This window comes from Myotis myotis, unplaced genomic scaffold (assembly GCF_014108235.1).
Source record: "Myotis myotis isolate mMyoMyo1 unplaced genomic scaffold, mMyoMyo1.p scaffold_m19_p_14, whole genome shotgun sequence".
Taxonomy (NCBI): Eukaryota; Metazoa; Chordata; class Mammalia; order Chiroptera; family Vespertilionidae; genus Myotis; species Myotis myotis.
In genome coordinates, this window is record NW_023416318.1 from 29,683,898 (window position 1) to 29,705,072 (window position 21,175).

Here is a 21,175-nt window from a genome sequence, read left to right on the forward strand (position 1 = left end):
GGCTGGACCCCAGCTCTGTTGGGTGTGTGCGGGAGGCAGCCAATGTCTCTCTCACATCAATGTTTCTCTCTGTGTGTCTCTTCCCTTCCCTTCCACTCTCTCTAAAAATCAATGGAAAAATATCTTCAGGTGAGGATTAACAAAAAATAAATAAATAAGCAAAAATAAAGATTTACAGCTATCATAGCCATCTTATATCTTGGATATAATTAATTTATTTTAATAGTGCTATCTATTATTCCACAGGGACGGGTATTAAAGTTCGATTCTATAATTCTTTAAAGATAACCTCTATTATGAGTATCATTGGACTGTATGCTTACCAGGTTTTCCCACATATACATTAAATTTAAATCCTTAGTTCCAAGTTAATTTTCACTGCCTAACTGATAAATATTATCCGAGCATGTACTAAAGAATGAATTTTTGCAGCTTAGTGAGATAAGCCATTCATACTCTAACAAGGATATTTTAAACCGAACTGGTTATTCCTTCAGGAAAACCATATTCAGATCAAACTAATTTTCTAAGTGACATAAAAGGAGTGAGCAGCTTTGAGGTGTCTTATGTAATGACTGAGTGCTGACAGCTTGGGACTAAATGATGGAATGACAGAGAAAGGGGAAGCTGAATCTTTGAAATAGTAAAAATTATCATTTAAAAATCACAGTAAATATCACCTGCCAGGTATTAAAATGATTAAAGGGCTTATTTTTTTCCACACTCTTATTGTGATAGGTTTTATAAACAAATAATTTTAAGTACACTAACCTGTTAAGCACCAGTAATTAGTTGAGAAAAACAAACACAAATGTTCTTAAAGAGAGAGCAGACCCTAAGGGAATTTAGTCCTCTGAAATTATGCAAAGTGTACACTGAAATCATTCTGGGAGACTCCTACCCCAAAGAAAAATCCCCTTTGTTTTCTCTCACACATAAATTCTATGACAGCTCATTGACAGGAATATTTGCTAACACAGGTGGACTTGCGATGGATAAAACCATCTGGAATATTTTGGGTTTTCACTAGAAAAAATAAGAGTCTATAATACTTGTGAACAGAGAAGATACTAGATTGGCAGGAAGTTAACTTTGCTACTAAGTACTTATGGGATTTGGTTTTGTCACCTCAGCTCTTTGAATTTTAGTTTCCTAGTCTGGCCAATACAGAAATGAGAATTAAATGATCTCCCAGGCCTGTTCTAACAACTCCTAAGTTCCACAATTTTAAGTTAAGATGGCTTTGAACACTTTTGCACAAAGAAGATTCTATCTTTTAATTTCATAAGATACAGTAAGAATATGTAGAAACCAGTTATATGAAGTTAGGATTATATATGTATGTCTAATATGCAAATTGTCCCCTTGGGAGTTAGACCAGGAGACTGGGAGTTTGATCACTCACTATGATGTGCACTGACCACCAGGGGGCAGTGCGGAACGAAGGAAGGCCCCAGCCAGCAGTTGGCAGCCAGATGGCCCCAATCGGCCCTGATTGCTGGCCAGGTCTAGGGACACTAGCTGGGCACAAATTTTGTGCACTGGGCCTCTAGTATTTAATATTTCCCAATAAATGTTCCATTATTGTTAAACTAGTCTCTCGAGCACCCCATCAAATCAGTGTGGCTCCAAGAAAGGGAGCAGAGTAGATGCCATCACAAGAATGAAGAGGATAAGATATATAAGGAATGCTCCTAATACAGTACAAGACAAAAATCCATTTCTTGTAGCCCTGAGGAATGATGTAAAGAAGAAAATGGGATAGGGAAGAGGTATCAGAGCCAGTGTTTACTTTCTATCCTTTCTCAGGGTGAAAACTAGAATTGGAGGTATACAGTTTAAGTATTCACATAGAAATGGGGAATTCTGAGAACACTGGGGATAGTGATTTGCTTCCCTGGGTATGCCTGTGAGAGGTTGAGTCCTCTGTGAACTCTTTCAGCTTGACAGCATGCTCTGCATGATGTAGGGAGAATGATGCAACATTGGTGGAGGAAGGTGGCTCAATAGGAGTCCAGGGCAAGGCTCCTGGTTCATCAATCCAGAAGTTCCCACATGACTCATTGGAAGAGAGAGTGGCACAGTGAGAATCAATGGACCTGCCAAGATCTGTGGTCAGTACAGAAGTTGCAGTGTATAGGGCAAGAGAACCAGTATGACATCTGTAAAGGACAGAAATGACTAGTTTTACCTCGGGGGCAAGCAGTCTTGCTTTCAGACCATACCAGTCACTCCATACCATTGGACAACACAAGGACTGGCCCTTCCCTGATGCCATATAAGCTTTCCCATCCCTCAAGTCTGCTACCAACCCACTAGTCATTGTGTAAATTAGAAAAAAGAACACCCTTTCTCAAGACACTTTACTTCCATCAGAAAATTGTCTTAATATATTGGTTTTGTTGGAACAAGGTATCTTACTGCCGCATGCCAAAGAAGTGTCATAATAACTTAGAAATCTAAGGTGCCAGAGATGTGAAAGACACTCCATCTATACCTCATATAGCAACCTTTGATCCCATACATATCTTGGAATGACAGGGAGGTAGGAAAATACAATCTAAAAGATTCAGCATTTATGTTTTAAAAAAAAGATATAATGTGAGGACTTGAGGTTAAAAATTACAGAAAATACGCTGTTTTCTATGTACCTGAATAAAGTAAATCTGTCATACCAAAATATGAAGTCTTTATGACAAAGATTTTGCCTTTTATTTTTTGGTATACACAGAAGTAACCAATAAGTGCATATTGAATAAAAAAAATAAATTTTATAAATTCACTTATATGTATATAATCTTCCTTTTCCCCCTATATTTATTTGAACCAAATCTAAAATTGTACCCATTTGTACCTGGCTAACAACCATAAAAATCCAGAGTTCTTCAGTTGTTTCCTAACAGCCTTCCTCCTCAAATATTTTTTTAAGAAGGAAACTTAGATTTAAGTGGTCTCCATCTTCAGGGCCAAAGAGAAATCATCTGAAAAATTACAGAATTTTAAAAATTAGGAACAGGATTATATAGTCCAAAAATAAGTCCTTATTAAAGGTGGAGGCCCCCTAATATCCCTAGGTAAAGTAATCTGCCTAGTCACATATCAAATCAGGGATTCAAACACCCTACACCATACTAATTCACATTTCCTTCCTCCCAAAATACACATTCTCCTTCTCTGCCTTACTTTATCTTACTTTGTAACCGCTTAAATTATCTCAAACATAGAGAGCAATTGATCAAATTCAAATGAGAGAGAAACCACCCAAAGATCTGAAAACCAGAGTCAGGTAAACTGCCCGTGTTACCACATCCATAAAACGATAAACAAAAGAGAGAACAGATAATTGAGAAAGGATACTTTTTCAGTCATCACAACAACAACTAGGGAATAAAAAGGCGTTTTTCTTGGGGAAAAACATCATACTGAGGGGACCATAATTCCTCGGGGTGTTTTTTTTTTCTTTTCCTTTGAGTTTGTGGGCTCAAAACATTTTTTAAATCACATCCAACACATAACCTAAACACCTTTTCTCACATATTTCCCCGACCATTGTGTAGACCACGTCTCCAAAAAGTAAATTGACCAAAGGTCTACTACTGCCTGTTAACCAAAACCTTTTCTAGACACACAGGACTCCTCTTAAGACGATGATTAGGAACCATCTGCAAAACTTCGGTTACCATGCGCAAACTGGATCTCCAAGGTTTGTAACTCTCCTCGGCTGGGCTAAAGGGCACAGAGTCTCTAGCGCTCCCTACAGCTCAGACTCTGAACCTACCTACCACAGAAAACCCAAGTTACCAAAGATCGGCTCCTTCGCTCCACTTTTTTTTTCCGCTTAAAAAATCGGGTGAAGGTGGGGAGCTGGGGGAAAAGCTGAAACGCCGAACCCAAGGATTAATCACTTCTCCCCATTACATCAGCAGCCCCCGCCCTTTCCTCCGAGAACCTCCCCTCCTCGAATCGTCGCTACGCACTAGCGCTCCCTTCGCCCACCCCCTGCTCTATTATATGCCCCATACCTCCCCATTATCACTCGCCCGCCACACTCCCTCTTTCCTCCTTCCCCCTCCTGGGCAGGGGAGGGAGGAAACCCGAGAGAGGAAGCCGGGCGTTGAAGGAAGGGACTTCGCGATAAGGGCGGCGGCCCCATTGGCCCAGAGGCTGTGTGGGCGCGTCCCATTGGCTCCTTGGCCGGAATCCCCGCCCCTCTCCTCCCCGCCCCTCCGCCCCTCCCCCCGCCGGCCCGTGGCCCTCCCCCGCGGTCCTGGCCAGCCCCGCGACGGGGAGGGACCGACTGGGCGAGTGGAGGCTCCGGCGGTGTCAATGGCTCCTCCTGCCACGGAGCAGCAGCAGAAGCCGCGGCGACGGGGCTGAGGAGGAGGAGGAGGAAGGTTCCTTTAAGGAGGAGGAACGACGACGCCTCTTTTTCCCCCTATCTCCTCCTTTCATACTCATTTCCCCTTCGCTGAGGAGAGAAGGGGGAGGAGAGAGAAGAGGCCGAAGAAAGAGAGAGAAAAATTCCTCTCCGAAATCTCTTTCAGGGGGTGTGGGGGGAGGAAGAGAGAAAAAAAGCCGGGCGCCCCCTGCTCCCTCCCTCCCTCCTCTCCCTCTCCTTCTCCCTTCCTCGCCCGCCCGCCCACTGCCCCCGCCGCCCGAGACGCCGCTCTGGAGTCGGCGGGCCCGGGGTCTGTCTCCTCCGCCGCCGCCGCCGCGCTTCGCCTCGGAGCCCCAGGCGGGCGGACGCCCTTTCTTTCTTTCTCTCGCTCTGCCCGTCTCTCGGTCTCCGTCCCTCGCGGCCGCCCCGCCCGGCGGCCTCGGCCTTCCCCGTGCGTCAGGCCCGCCCGCCCGGCCTCGCTCGGTCTTCGTCTCCGCGGGCCTTTCTCTGTCTTCGGGGGCTCGCTCGGCCCCTCCGCCCTCACCGCCTCCCCTGCCCCTCGCTCCCTTTCCTTCCTCCCCTCCTCCCCACCCCTTTCTCCGGCCCGGGAGCTCGCTGTGCGTGTGCGTGTGTGTGTCCCTCCGCCAACGCCGCCACCTCAGCCCGGCAAATGAACTCCGTCCGAGCCGCCAACCGGAGACCCAGGCGAGTGTCGCGGCCGCGCCCGGTGCAGCAACAGCAGCAGCAGCCCCCGCAGCAGCCGCCGCCGCAGCCGCCCCAGCAGCAGCCGCCGCCGCAGCAGCAGCCTCCGCCGCCGCCGCAGCAACAGCAGCCTCCGCCGCCGCCGCCGCCGCCTCCGCCGCTGCCCCAGGAGCGGAACAACGCCGGCGAGAGGGGTAAGGCCGCGCTCCTCCCCGCCGCCCGCGGCTCGGGCGCCCGGCCGTTGGGGACCCGCGGGGAGGGAGGCCGGGCGAGCGGGGTGGGCCGGGACGCTCGGGGTGGGAGACGGAGGCCGACCGGAGGGGGGTCCCCGGTGCCGCAGTGTCAGCCGCCCCGGGCCCGGCCGGCAGGAAAAGCCGCGGCTTCCCCGCTCGCCCGGGCTCTCCCTCAGGCCGCGCTTTGTTTGGTTTCGGGGCTCGGCACCCTCTACCCCCACCCTCCCCTGTGGCTTCCAGGCTGCCTCACGGACCCCCGGAGCCTGTGGAGGGCGGGGGTGGCGAAGGTGGCGATTCGCCCCCTTCCTGCCGCCGTGCCCGCTTCAGTCTCCCCCTTCCCGAGGGGCGGTGGGGGAAGGCGCCGGGAGTGCTCGGGCGGCGGGGCTGGCTGGGGAACTTGTTTTCCCCCTTTTCTCCGCCAGCCCCCCCCTTCCTGTGGAGGAGGGGAGAGGGGGAATCGGAGTGGTCCGTGGTGTGGGCCCGGGAACTTGTTTCCCCCGCCCCCCCGCCCTAGTCACGGGGTAGGGGGAGCAGCGACTCCTCTCCCAGCCCCATAATGTTTGCTGCGCAGTTTGGCTTTAGTTACAGAACCCCTGGCAGGACCCGTTAAATGAAGACCTTTCAATAAATAAATACAGAATCCATCGGCCATTTCCAGCCCCCTCCCTCGCGTGCAGTGCAGTTACCCTTAACGTTCTGTCGACACCCCTCTAGCCGGCTCTCCCCCAGTGAACCCCACGCCGCCGCCGTACTACCCTCCACCTCCTAGTGGGGCTTGGACGCCCCTTCCATAGAGCTGGCCGTGTGTGTGTGTGCGTGTGTGTGTGTGTGTGTCTGTTGTGTGTGTTGTGTCCAAGGCCTAGTGAAATGTGTCATTTGGACCCAACTGTGCAGCTCTGTCTGGTAACCACCATTGTCTAAGGGCTGAGGCTCCCGGGGGTTGGATTCTTGCTTTAGCAAAAATAATGTTCAGTTCTACTTGGACGATGTGGTTATTTTGGGAGGTTTATGAGGCTGGGTGTTACACCTTGGTCTCTAAACGTAACTATTCTCTTTATTAATTAGCTGCTCTCAGTGGGGTGGAGGTCAATACCATATTTATGTGCCCGGTTGTTGTTTTTAGGAGGAGGGGAATTGTTAGGAGACATTTTGCCTGTTTTCATTGGCAGATTAAGGTTAATTTCACATGCGTTGGTTGTCACACCTCCTTGGATGAAGGGAATTGAGATTAAATGCTTTTTAAAAATTATACCTTTTTTCCTTAAAAACTGTTTCATTGTTGTACTTGATCGGAATAATTAAAATGAAAGGGAGATGATAATCTGAAAAATAGTTTAAAGGGTTTTCACTAGTCACTGTTACAGATAGTCCTTGAGAAAGCAGTTTGCTGTATATTGCTTGAAAGAATGTGATGTTTCAAGCCAGGTAGAGGTTTTGTGCAACATTATTGATAAATATGTTTTAATTATTCTTTAACACATTTACCAATTTTTTTGTAAGTTAAAAATATTTGTAGTTTCATCATTTCCTTTCTCATTTGCATATTAGGGTTCGCCTGTGTTCCATTCAAATAATATTCAAGTCTCCTTCTAGAATTGGCACTGTCCATAATAGAATTGACAAATTTTTTTTGAGAAAACAGTGACACTGGATTGAAATCCTAGCATAATACTCTGTTGCTAGATGAAAAGCTTTTTCAGGATGTACCAATTTGTTAATAATATTAGCACCGAGTCACATTCTTTCTGCCAAACTTAATTTAGTTTCATTATGTGTTTTTAAATGTTCTGAATCTCCTTTTCATAATTTGTAATGTCAAACTTAGCTGAGGTACTTTTCTCTTGGACACTTCATTTGCGTGCAATTATTAGCTACTAAAGTCTGTTTCCTTTTGAAGTTGACTGGGTTGTTGGTAGTCACATGCCAGAGTGTCAGTTTTCTTTTCATTAATGTCCATAAGCTGACTAAGATATTCATGAATCAAAATTTTAGTATGTATCTAACCAAATGGTAAATCCAATTCACTGTAGAATTGTTGCCTTGCTGCAGCTAGTAGAAATTGTTCTGGAGATTCTATGTTGGCACAGAAGGGAAAAGAACTTGCTGATTAGTCTTCAGGGAAAATGCTGTGGATCTTTTAGAGGGCAAATAAATGCCCTCAAAATGAAGAAAACAAAGATGAATTAAAAGACTAAAAATAATATTTTGCTACCTTTACGTAAAAATGTAACTTTGAAAAATAGTGTTTTGTTTACATTTTTAAAAAATGTACATTTCACATAATGATCAGAAGTTAACCAAGAAGAATACTTTTTATTTTAAAAGTTTTATGGAGCATGCAAAGTATCACCATTCCTGGTTTGGATAGGAGGTTTTGTTGTTTAAGAATGTGCTAGGTTTCATAATTTTGACAAGGCAATTAAGGAACTACAGCTAACATGGTGTGTGCGTGTGCGTGTGTGTGTGTGTGTGTGTGTGTGTGTTTACTAGCTCTTAATGGATATGTAACTTGCATTAAGAGCCTTGGATGGAGTTATTATTGGATCAGACAACTTTTCAGGAAGGGAATTGAAGAAGTGAGACTGTTTTAAGACAAGTTAATTCAATCTATATAAAAATCACATTTATTTTACATAAAGGATGAGCTTTTGACTCTTTAACGGTAATAAAATAGTTACAAGGTATAGTACGCTTTTCAAGCAAAAATTCTGTCAGAACTGGTTTTTAGTTGCTTCTTTGCCCACAGGTTAATTGGCCCAAAAACTTTCTTGACATATCCTTACACACACACACACACACACACACACACACACACACACACACCATGGCATGCACGCCAAGCCAATGTTTGAAGAAGAAACAACCTCATAGAGTGAAAGCTTATGAGGACTTTTCAAAGTGTTCCATGGGAGAGCATTTCTTACAGTAATAGTCAACCAAATCATTAGTTCTTTTAATTTTTTAATTTAAATTCCTGAATTTAGGATTTCACATACCACTTTAAGATAATAGAAAATACTTTGTGTTCCACATAGGGACTTTGATAATATATTCCAGAGTCAATGAAACTGAAAGTAGTGTGGGGTTGAATATTTTATATTTTTCTTTTAAAATGCTAGAAGGATTTTAGTGTTTACAACTTATTCTGAATTTATCTATTTGGTTGGTAGTGATTTTCTAGAGGTATAAGGAAAGCTTACAAGTCTGCAGAAGTGCTATGTAGTTTTTAGTTGTTAAAATTTATTACTTTGAATAAGTAATAAATGCACATACCTGCCCTCCGCTACCATATTCTCCTACCTGGGATCAATACTATTAGTTTCTCATTTATCATGTTTTAATAAAAAATGAAATTTGGCATCTGAAAATAATGTTGATATGGAAGTTTTTGAAAATGGGTGTGATTTTTGTTCCAGTTATTGGAAAATTCATAAGATTGTTTTGAAGTGCTGATATTTTAACTGTGATCATTTATAGTTCAAGAAACTTAATAACATTATATAAATGGATTTTGTTATTGTCTAGTCTGAAATGAATGTAGAAAGTAAAAACTTAATCAGTCTCTCAATCCCTTATGTATTTGTAGAGTAAAAATATCACCTATGACTCTGAAATTAAAGAGGTTGTTTTTTTTTTAACGGAATTTTTGGAAATAATTCAGTAGTATAGTATTACATGAAATATTCCGGATGGAGCTACATATTTATAATATGCAGCAGCCAGGAAACTCCTTAGTGTTCTAGTTATGCATGCTAATTATACTGTCTGTGGGATTGTTCTGGCCACGATCATTTACCTTCAGATTTTCTTACTACTTGTAGAATAAGGAACTTCTGCAACCTTTCTAGATAGATTTCTGGGTAAGGAACATGATTTTTCCTGTTTAGGAATTAAGTACTGTATGTTACTATTCTCCCATCTGGTAGCTAAACCTTCAAAATATTTACTTCCCATTTGAGGAAAGATGCTGCCCAACGATGTGATACCGTGTGTGTGTGTGTGTGTGTGTGTGTGTGTGTGTGTGTGTGTGTGTGTGTGTGTAGCCTGTTTTCTCAAAACTTATAAATTATTTGAGGAATACAAATGGGATAATGACAGTGCTGATGTCAAAGTTCTGCTGATTAGTCCTAAGGGTTGTGCATGTACTGCTTTTCTCTTTACTGGAAATTCTGGCCAGCAATCTTGGAGACACCAGGTAAGGTAAGAACCATCAATAGATCCTGACTTGTTAGTGAGGACCCTTGGACTTAGATTGGCAGAATTCAAGGCTAATGAGTATTTTCTTAGGTGTTGTTTTTTTTTCTATTTGTTTTAACTTTGAAAATTTATAAATGATCTATAATGAGTTATTTGAACTTGAGTTATCATTGTTTCTATTTATTACTAAAAGGTTACTCTTATTTTGTGTCTGTCTTGTCCCACGGGTCTCTGAAGGGTTATTCTGATTTAGACTTCTCATTTCACTAGTTTATCAGCTCTTGGAATTGCATTCTTGCCTTCCAGAGAACTCTGGTTAATCTGAGATTGCTAGCTCAAGATACCCCCAAATTGTGGTTGTTACCTTCTAAAAATAAAGTTATGAAGAAGTAAAATATAAGGGACGAGACATTTGGGTAGTATTATGGAAAAAGCTATCTAGACCTGGATTCTAATTCTGGCTACACTACTAACAAGCTGCTTGACATGGAGCAAGCAATATATTGGAGTCTTTGTTATCTTTTAAATGGGGCTGATAACACTTGCTTTATGGGAAAATTGTAAGAATAAGAGATAGTAAAGTACCCAGCACATGGCAGATGCTCAATAAATAGCAGTTCTTTTAAATATTAATAGTAAAGGAATGGAGTGGACTGTATATAAAACTAAATCCAGGAGATAAAAATGTGCATGAGTCATTAAGAGTTTCTGACATCCCCCAATATGCAATCTAGGTGACTTGTAAATCACTAATCTTACATTTAATGAATTGAAATATTCTTCGAAGAAAGAATGAAAAAACAGAATAGTGATGAACATTGACTGTTTTTGCTTATGTCCTAGAGTCTTTGCCAGACACTTTCTTAGGTACTATCTCATTTAACCCTTAACAGTTCCATAAGGTGGACATTACACAACAGTGAATATGCACAGTATGTAGCAGAGAAGAATTTTTAAACTGATTTATGTCACCTGGTTTTTCCATAAACAAGGGGAGACAACAAAATGCATTTGGCATAATGCCTCCATCACTTTTCGGGAGGAAATAACCTAGCCTTTGGAAAGCACATCTGTCCCCTATCCTATCCCATCTATCCTATTGGAGACTGATCTCATGCCCTTATGGTTAAATCATCTGGTTTCACATTTTCTGAGTTAACCTTCTGATTATAATTTCACCTCTCATGTAAATTTATCTCCTGAAGAGATTGCACTGATTGGCCAGCATGTTTTCTAGCTTGTTGATGAGATCACTAAGTACTCACTGTACAAAGAGGGGTAGATTTCCTTTGAATTGCTCATAAGTTATAAATAAAGGATGTTAGGTCATTTTAGCTCATAGTTATAAACTGGATTGTTTCAGAAAGGAAAAAATGTGAGTTAAATTAGACTTCAGCAGTAATTTTGACAGGTTTGTGGACTAATTCTTTCCTCACTATAGTTTGGTGTTTTTACATGCATAGGTTGGGATTTTGTATATGTTTGGTTAATACAAGATATGTATTTAAACTTAATCCTTAGAAAATAGGGAAATGAAACCAACTAACTTCCTTTACATAATTTATTTTAGTTGAAGGCAAATATTGAAAATATTTACTTTACTTTGAAAATGAATGTACTGTGTGTGTGGTTTTTTTCATTTTAAAACACCCAAAATAAGATAGCTTGTATAAAGCAAATGTAAGTTCTGTATGTTAGTTGCTTACTCTCCCAATTTCTAAAAATACAATTGTCAAATGTTCTGCCCTTCAAACAAATGGAAAATTGTGTGACTGTTTTTAAAAAAGGAGAGAAAAATAATGCTATTCTATCAAATAGTGGCTAAGCCTTAAAAAACATAAAAGAATATTTCCACATCTCATGAGAGATGAGGTGTCATTCATCTATTTTTTGAAGAGAGCCTACTTTTCTATTTCCTCAAATCTCAAAAATTATTTAGTGATAGAAATGGAGTAGCAGTCCATATTTTAAAATTATTTTTCTAGTAACAGTGATAATCTTCATTTCACTATTTTCCCATAGTGTACCACAACACTCATTTTCCAGATGGTCGAGTTGGGTTGTGTCAAAATCTTTGACTTGAAACTTTTTCATTAGTATGAAATTAATTGGCTATTAAGTGGGTTCAACCTATGGTATTGGTTTCTTTAGTACTAGGTATTGATAACTGACTTGAATCAGTTTAGCCTTTGCTAGCTTGCCAACTCTGTTTGGGTTTAGATCTGAGAATTCCTTTTTACATTTATGATTTTGCACACATGGTCTGTAACATAGTATATAACATATAAGATGTGACTTTATGAGAATCCAGCACTTCAGAGGAAGGGAGTGGGGAAGAGGAAGAACATAACTATTTTTTATTCACCTGTTATATTTTGAGATGGGCAGGGTTGGTATACAGTACATAATAATGTCACTGGTAATTGTTTCTTCACAGACTATTGATCATATCTTGTTTAAAAAATAAAAACAGGCTTTAAGGAAAATTAGAAGTTAGTACAATTTAACAAATGAAAAGTAGGAGTCTTCCAGGATTGGCAGAGAGGAAAAATGACTGGTTTGAAAGAAATGACGATGGGTGGAGAAAGTAGCCACAGGAGTAATTCACAATTGTGTACAAATGACTGATATCTTCATAGTCATTTGAATTGCATTTGCATTTTTCAGAAACTGATTACTTAGTCAAGTTTTGGTATTTTAGGACCAGTAAAAGGTAAGAGAAACTAGTGATTTGGATAAAGACTTTTTGGGGGCCGAAACCGGTTTGGCTCAGTGGATAGAGTGTCAGCCTGCGGACTGAGAGGTCCCGGGTTCGATTCCGGTCAAGGGCATGTGCCTGGGTTGCGGGCACATCCCCAGTGGGGGATGTGCAGGAGGCAGCTGATCGATGTTTCTCTCTCGTCGATGTTTCTGGCTCTCTCTATCTCTCTCCCTTCCTCTCTGTGAAAAATCAATAAAATATATTTAAAAAAAAAAAAAAAGACTTTTTGGGAGAGTACTTCCTCAGAGGCAAAATAAGCATGTTAGGGAGGGAGAAAGTAGAAAATTCTTGCAAGAATTACTTACCTTACACATTTATTGTTTTTCCTTATCTACTTCTGAACCTAAAATTTTTCTTTAAGTTTCGCTATTTTTTTTCCCCCAAAAGACTAATTTTGGGTAAGGATTGGGATAGAGAGAAGAGAAAGAATTAGATCAGGTAGGAGTGCCAGTATTATGGGTCATTTAAATTAGTAGTGGTCACTTGAATTAGAAATAGTCTACATATAATTATTTCTATATGTGTGTATATATATATTATATATAAGTATATAGTTATTTAAATAATGGAAATAAATTTGGTCTTTTTTAAACTAAGGTTGTAATGAAAGTATACAAGTGCACAAATTGGTGTAGTCAGCTTTAGGACTTTTTCACAATAAAACCAATGTAACCAATAAAACCTAGATCAAGAAATAATGCCCTAGTCAGTTTGCTCAGTGGTTAGAGCATTAGACTTCCAAGCAAAGGGTTCTATTCCAATCAAGGGCATGTACCTCAGTTGCAGGTCCTGGTGGGGGCAGGGGAGAGTGGATGTGGGAGGCAACCAATCAATGTGTCTCTATCACATCCATGTTTCTCTCTGTCTCTCCCCCTCCCTTCCATACTCGAAAAAATCAATGGGAAAAAATCCTCAGGTGAGGATTAACAAAAAAAAGGGGGAAAGAAATAAAACACTATAAGCATATGCCCCCCCTTCCCAGTCACTACCCCCAACTCTGTCTTTCTAACAGCTTTGATTAGTTTTACCTGGTTTTGAACCTTATGTAAATGTAATCACCCAATATGTATTCCTACGTGTCTGACTTCTTTCACTAGTATTTGTGAGTTCCATCCATGTTGTTGCTTGTAGCAATAGTTTGTTCATTCTTGTTGCTGTATAATGATACATTGTATGAAGATATTATAATTTATCCATCCTACACATAGAGTTGTTTGCCTATTTGGTTGTCAGAAATAGTGCTACTATGACCATTTTATATATATCTTTAGGTGCACATATGCACACATTCCCTACCATTGCTTATCTTTTCCCAAAGCAAAACTTTCATTTACTTTACAAGAAATGGAAGATGAAATAGCTCTAAGACAGATATAAATATGGCTTCTCATGATTATGTTGATGAAACAGTTGGTGATTTTATTTCAGATAGTAATGAGTGTGTGTTTTTAAAGTCTTTTGGTATGTCCATTTGCATCCTTTAACAGTTCAATGTTAGTCAGGAAGCTTAATATACTTTATTTTTTCCCAAAGATCACGGTTTGGGTTATTTGGAGGAGAGAGGAAATCTCTTATTATACTACGGAATTTTTAAAAACACTGTGGCCTTTAATATGTGATTCTGAGCCTTCATTTTAAAAAAACCCAAAAAGAAACTTGGTAGTGATTTAATTTATTGAAGACCTTTCAATAAATAAATACAGAACTTGTTTCTTTTTGCTGCTGCCATAAATATTCTTGTTCCTTCATTTCAATTTGGAACCTTCTTTCTTACTACATTTAAGCTTATCCTTTTAACTCCTATGAAAATACTTTGCTATTGTGTGGTTGGTGGTTTCATTTTATTTCTCTTTTTCTGCATACCTTGGTTATTTTTATTATCTTACATTCAGTTTATTTTAAAATTATAAAACTTTCACAGAAAAAAATTGGAGTACATTTTGCTCTCAAAGTTGTTTTTCTAGTCCTTGAGCAGATCTGTCAGTTACCTGTGTATCGGAAGAACGTGTATGAGTGCCACTGGCAGCATCATAAGTTCTTCCTCAAGTGAAAGCTTGTGCTTAAGTGCTAGTGGCTTATAAGCTTGTATCCCCTGAGAATGACAGCTGGAACTCTGTTCTCAAGGAACTACTTGCTTGAAACTGATGATATGGTAGCCTTAGATACCAAAAGAGTAAGATTTCAGTATTTCACGCGTGCTCTTCCATCACTAAGTCCAGTGTTAGTGCAAGCAGTTCTTTCTTGTCTATGACAATCCGTGTGGAAGAGACTGCCACCGTTTTTTCTTCTTTTTTTAAAACATAGCCACGTTCAGCAAATGTTGCTGTAAAGTTTGAGCATAAGGAGCCAAAGCTTTTTCATAGTTGCTTTTTTTTTTCTTCTCGAGTGGTATATTAATCTCATTTCTAAATTAGGGGATTTTGAATAAGGTGGAAACTGAGTTGCTCTAAATCTCTGTATCATTTGAGTTATTAGTATAAATCAGTGAGATCTTGTTCTTGCCTTTTGGAACTTATACTTGAGATAGAGACTGCATTTAAATAACTTTTAAGATCAAGATGAATTGCAAAAAAGTGTGTTGATATTGTTTTCATTGTCTTCTGATGAGAGAGAGAGAGAGAGAGAGAGATTGATTCCTTTGTTTGTAACCTTTTCCTTAGACTGTAAGACCAGAGTCTGTTAGAGAGTTTTCTGTGAAACACTATTAAGATGGTTTGTTTAAACCCCCTGCTATCTGGTATGTTCCACCCTTTAATTGTTCATTGGATTACCTTTATGCCACGCTTAGAAACTTGTTTCAGCCCAAAGATTAAGCTAAGTTATAGCATTCTTATATAAGTGATTAAGAAAGAAACATGTGCCTAGTAAAGGAATCTACCTGCAGAGTTGGGGTCATTCATCTTGTTTTCGTAATATCATCCTTCTTCATTATATTCATTGTTTTGCCCTTATATCCAGAAACAAAGTAGGAGGACAGATTAACGTTAGATCACATGTTGCTAGAATCTAAACTCAATTGCAGAGATAAAACAACACTTTTAAGGTTCTTCATAGCATCTGTAAACCCACATACCAAGTAATTATAACTCTCAGGGTACCTTTATGAATTTTTCTAATTCTGTTTTAGTATCTTTATTGCTGTATCTAACAGGGAACCTGTTCTGTATTTCTGAGTCATTTGATTTGAGAATCTCTTAGCTAAAATCTTTAAAGCTGAAAAACTGAGCTGGAAGATCTGGGTGTAATGAGTTTATACAGGGTCTGCAAAGTTGTGTGATTTTAGAGGTCTAGGAAAGTGTCAAATACCAATCATTGACATACATTGATCACACACACACACACACACACACACACACACAGAAATGGAATATGCACTCTTGATTTTGTAAAGTGTCTAAAAATTTTTGGTGAAATGTTAGCAGTAGTGCCTTGTGATGGTGGAGGTAAGGTGATTTTTTGTTACTATTTCTACATTTTTTTTTTCAAGTACTATATGGAATCTGGAAGAAGGGAGGTTTGTATTTTTTAAAAGAATTTAATAGTTCTGATTGTGATGTGAACTTATATTATTGCTTGGTTTGATGACATAGTCTCCACATAGGTCATTTTAAGTTTGAATAAAAGCTTAAAACTTTCCATTTTTCAATGCTATTGTGTTTTAAGTGGGTATTTATGAAAATTCTTAGTTTTGTATTCACAGTAACTTTAGGATAATAATATCCTATCATTTATAGGATAATTGGTGATCAAAAAATCAGAACTCAGAATTAAAACAAAATTTTATATTTGAACTTTGAGCCAATGATTCTGTCTTTCTAGGATAAGTTTGTGACTATAGATTATGGTAGTAAGTACAAATAGTATTTTAATTACATGCCTGACTGAATGATGAAAGATGGAAATTTATTGTGCAAACAATTGGATAATTAGAAAAGAGAAATTCACTTGATCACAACAGGTGGCTATTTCTTTTGTATCTTGGTATGGTATGGACTCAGATCTATGTTTTTGGGAATAAATAAGAACGTAGCAATGATTATTAAAAAATAGGCTTTTGAAGCTTAAATTTAGTTATTAGATTTGCAATTAATTTATCTCACACTCAAATAGTCTTCTGATCATCTTACTTAAAGACTATAAACCTAAACCAAGTGAAAACAAACATTTTTCTATTAAAAAATACATTAAAAACCTTTATTAAAAGAGGTGAACTGTGGTTTTTTTATTTTGTTTTTAAAATAGGGACTACTGGTATGGTTTAGGGCAAATCAGTCTTTGATTTGATAGTAATTCCAGATAGAAGTAATCTAGATAATTCTAGATAGTAATAACAGTTTTATGAAGAGCTGATTACAAGTATTTACAGTATTTTTCTGAAACAGTGACTTTTTGGTAGCTGAACAGGGGACAGGAGCAACATATGCCAGATGTAAATAAAGTTTCTATTCTTTTTGGAAGCAGTCATCTTGTTGTGACAGTTGGCAGAAAATTTTTTAAAGTTGTGTTAGGTGGAAGCTACAACTTATAAAAACAGTGCTACCCATTTGCAAATAGACATTTAGTAAATAGTTGTTTTTATTTCCCTTCAACTTGTCTGTATCCAGATTTGTTCATGTAATTACTAATTTGTTACTAATCATATTAACTTTCATAGATTTTAAAAATAGTATGAAGTTAAGTACCTGTAAAACTAAGATCATGGGCAATAATTTTTAAAAATAGAAGCAAAATCAAATTACTTTGAATAGCCTGTTTTTTTAAATAAAATAAAAAAGCAAATGTGGTTTAATCTTTGTAGAAATAACAGGGGGAAAAAAAAAAGAGTAGTCACTTAGAGATGTTTAGCCAGAACTAAATATAGCAGCAAGAGCTATGGACTATAGTTAAATGGATCATCCTAAAGTGTGTGTGCCCATGTAAATACATGGTACTATATCATAGCAATAAGATTTGTAAAATGTTAAAATGGATGGGAAAATATGCCTATTAGAAAAATGTGTTATCCTAAAGAGGGACAAGCTAGCTGTAGCTGGTGGTTCAGTTTGTTGGAGTGTCATTCTGTACACCAAAAGGGTTGTGGGTTCGGTTCTGGTCTGGGTGAGTGCTGGAGGCAACCAATGGATGTGTCTCTCTTAAAGTTATGGCTTTCTCTCCCCCTCTCTCCCTCCCTCCCTCCCACTCTCTCTAAAAATCAATGGAAAAAGATATCCTTGAGTGAGGATTAACCAAAAAAAAAAAAGATAATTGCAAATTGATTATTCATTTGCAAAAACATTCAGTTACCTACTTTGTTCAGTACCAAGAAATATATTGCAAATGATTAAAGAGCTCAACATTTTTTAAATTTTTTATTGTAGTAAGAACATTTAACAGGTTCTCTTTTAACAAATTTTTGAGTATAATATACTAGTAGTATTGATAACTATAGGTGAAGTATCATAAATCAGGTCTCAAGAACTTATTCATCTTGTATAACTGAATCTTTATGCCCATTGAATATCAAACCCCCATTTCTACTTCCCCCAGCCCCTGGCAACCACCATTCTACTCTGTCTCTATAAATTTAACTATTTTAGATACTGATATAAGTAGAATCATGTGGTATTTGTAATTGGCTTACTTTACTTAGCATAATGTTCTCCAAGTAACAACTCAACAGTTTTTAAAAATAAAAGAATTAGATGAACATACTTTTTCCTAAATAAGGTAAAAAGTAAGTTAAAAATCATTAAATAATGATCAAGAAATTGACTTATTAGGTGCTAATAAAGTTAAGGCAAATGACAGACTGGAAGAAAAAAAATTGCACCTCATCAAACATATGAATGATTCACATAATGCATGAGTTTTCATGAAGAACAATTTAGAGACAAAATATTTAATTATTGAGCTAAAATTTACTCTTTTTAAAGAAGTACCTTTCGCCCTAGCTGGTTTGGCTCGGTGGATAGAGTGTCAGCCTGTGGGCTGAAGGGTCCCAGGTTCAGTTCCAGTCAAGGGCACATGCCCAGGATGCGGGCTCCATCCCCAGTTGGGGCATGCAAGAGACAGCCGATCAATGATTGTCTCTCATCATTGATGTTTCTGTCTATCCCTCTCCCTTCCTGTCTGAAATCAGTAAAATAAAATTAAAAAAGAAAAAAGTAGAGGGGAAACTAATCTAAGGGCTGAGATAGTTTCGAAAGACTTCCCAGAGAAAATGAATAACTTAAACTAGATCTTGAAGAATGAGTATGTCACAGATGGCAAAGGGGATTGGGGGTGTGTATTCTTAGTAGGAGGAAATGGGACAGACAAAGGGCATTGGAAGAGTTACCAGAACAGAATTTTTACTCTGTCATCATGCTCTGTTCATTTCTCAGTTCACTTTATGTTGGTGTTTCTTTTCCAAAAAGGAAATTAAAATTGAATTTAGGCACTCTTCTGTCTTCAGGGCTTTACTCTACCAATTGTGGAACAATCTAAATTCTTTAGCCCCAATTCAAAGTCTTCTATACTTTGGCTTCCTGTTTTTCTTTTACATGATTTTTCTTTTGACAGACTAATCTACATATTGTTCTTGAATGAACCATACATATTGCTATCACATATATGTGTGTGCATTTTTTTTTTACTCTGATGTAAAATTTTGCATGTAATTGTTGCTTGACCTCAGTATTTGGTCACTTCCTTTTATGCCCCCATGCCTTCTTGATAGCTACCTACATCCCAACCTCAGGTGCTTGCTATTATTTGCAGTTGTTGCTTAATGTGTGAAGGATTATCAGCAAATATTTGATAGTTTATATAGTAAGTTCTATATTCCAAATGTTTTGTTTATAATACTGTTTGGCAATTAAGTTTCTGAAAACTCACCAGAATATGTTTTTTCTTATTAATAGCTATCTACTATAGGTGTATGGACTTGTAATATACAATAGAAATGATGTATAATTTATATATTAAGCATAATAAGAAGAAAATATTTTTGTAAGCAATCAAGTACCAATTAAGCTATCTAGATATCCATGGGAAAGCAACACAAGGAATTTCTGTAATAATTATAATTACTCCTTAGTAGTTGTAATATTTACAGCCAAATTTATTGATTACTCTGTTCTAGTAGACACTAAATGCTCATTTTATTCTTACAGAAGCTCCTATATGTAGATAATATACCCATTTCACATATGAGGAAACAAGTTTAGAGAATTTAAGTAACAAGAGCTAGTAAATGGCAACTGTAGGGTTAGAATCCATGTATTCAGTATCATTATCTCCCATGTACAAGTTTTTTTAAATACATAATTTTTAGGATATATTTGTTGCATGAAAATGAGTGCCAATTGCACTACAATTACCTGCTTTTGGAAGGCAGGAGTAGTAAATTATATGTTTCCCAAGAAAATTTTGAAAATTCAGAAAAGCATAAAAAGAAATTGAAAATTAGCAATAAACCCAAATACAAAATAGGCATTTCTTTTGCTATAAAAATAATATATAGAAACATGCAAAATTACATATAATATTTTCATTGAAATCATGCTATATGTCATTTTATATTTTCCCTTTGTTAACATATATTGTTTTCCCACTAGAAATACATATGCATAAATGTATATATTCTTTGAAAATGATTCTCATTGGCTACTTTAATATACTTTATGTATGTACTTGAGTTCATTTTATCTTTTTCCCATTGACTGACAAGGAGGTTACCTCTGAATTTTCCCTATTATACATTGCACTGTAAGGAGAAGTAATCAGGATGAGTGCTGTGAGTTCCAGCATTGAGGTTCCCCATCTCTCCCAAACAACGATTAAACAAGCACACACAATTGATAATCAGACTTTTGGCATGAATATAGCTGCATAAGTTTCTCCCCTCTTAGAACTCATTTTAAAAAGTAAGAAGAAAAATGTTTCAACTTCCCATTTTCAGTGAACTGAAAGACATTATATGTAGACTCTAAATTTTATTTTAAGGGCTGTCAAAAGCATCTGAGAAGGGGCAGAAACTGTGAGCTTAAATATACTTACTGAAGTGTTCAACTTGAAGTTCAAAAGCTAAATCTCTTATTTATAATGGCAGGATTGGTGACAGAAATACCTGGTTTGAAAAGGTAGAGCTACGTGCATACAGAGCCATATGTATAAGAACCAACTTTTCTTTGTATTCTCTATATAGCATCAAAGGAGGAGTCCATGAACTGTGAAGCCTGTCCTTCCTTCACTCCACATCAGTAAATAGCTGGTTCAGGAAAATCCAACTTAATTATTAAAAATACAAAAGAAAATGACACAACAGCAAAACTCAAAAATGAGTGTCTAAAGGACACTCATTAGAAAAATGTCACTACAGAGCAGATAAAAATTGTGACCCAACATTTTTACCATACACTTATTTAGAGTTGAGAAAAACTTTTAAAAGTTCTCTACAAAAGGAGAACATGAAGCAGAAATGCAGGAACTCTGGGAAGAGATGACAAGGTAACAGGAAAAAATGAAATGTGAGAGAATTTTTTTAAAAAAATGAAGAGCAAACACTAGCAAATGCAGATGAAATTGGAAGGAGCCCAAGGAGCAGACTAGACCTGAGGAAAGCACAATAAAGGACATAAGGCTAAAATAAGAAAGATGGACAAAATGAAATGGAAATGAGGATTTTTTAAGTGTTAGAAAATGATACAAAAGGATATAGATCCAACACACTTAAAAGTGAAACCTGTGTAATAGAAATTCAGTGCAAAAACAAATTGTTATAAGTACAATGAAAATGTCGCCGAAACCGGTTTGGCTCAGTGGATAGAGCGTTGGCCTGCGGACTGAAAGGTCCCAGGTTCGATTCCGGTCAAGGGCATGTACCTTGGTTGCGGGCACATCCCCAGTAGGAGATGTGCAGGAGGCGGCTGATAGATGTTTCTC

At 38.3% G+C, this 21,175-nt stretch overlaps 1 protein-coding gene across 3 annotated transcripts in view; it reads left to right on the forward strand.

Moving 5' to 3' along the window:
- Window positions 1-4,279: 4,279 nt before the first annotated feature.
- Window positions 4,280-21,175, forward strand: part of FBXO11 (F-box protein 11) — a 100,932-nt gene continuing 84,036 nt past the window's right edge. For 2 of the 3 annotated variants that reach the window (XM_036334645.1, XM_036334647.1), the window contains exon 1: window positions 4,280-5,274. In XM_036334645.1, the coding sequence (XP_036190538.1) occupies window positions 5,049-5,274 (226 nt within the window). In that variant the 5' untranslated portion in view covers window positions 4,280-5,048. The remainder of the gene's footprint in view (window positions 5,275-21,175) is intronic. The other variant, XM_036334646.1, reaches the window with a different exon arrangement.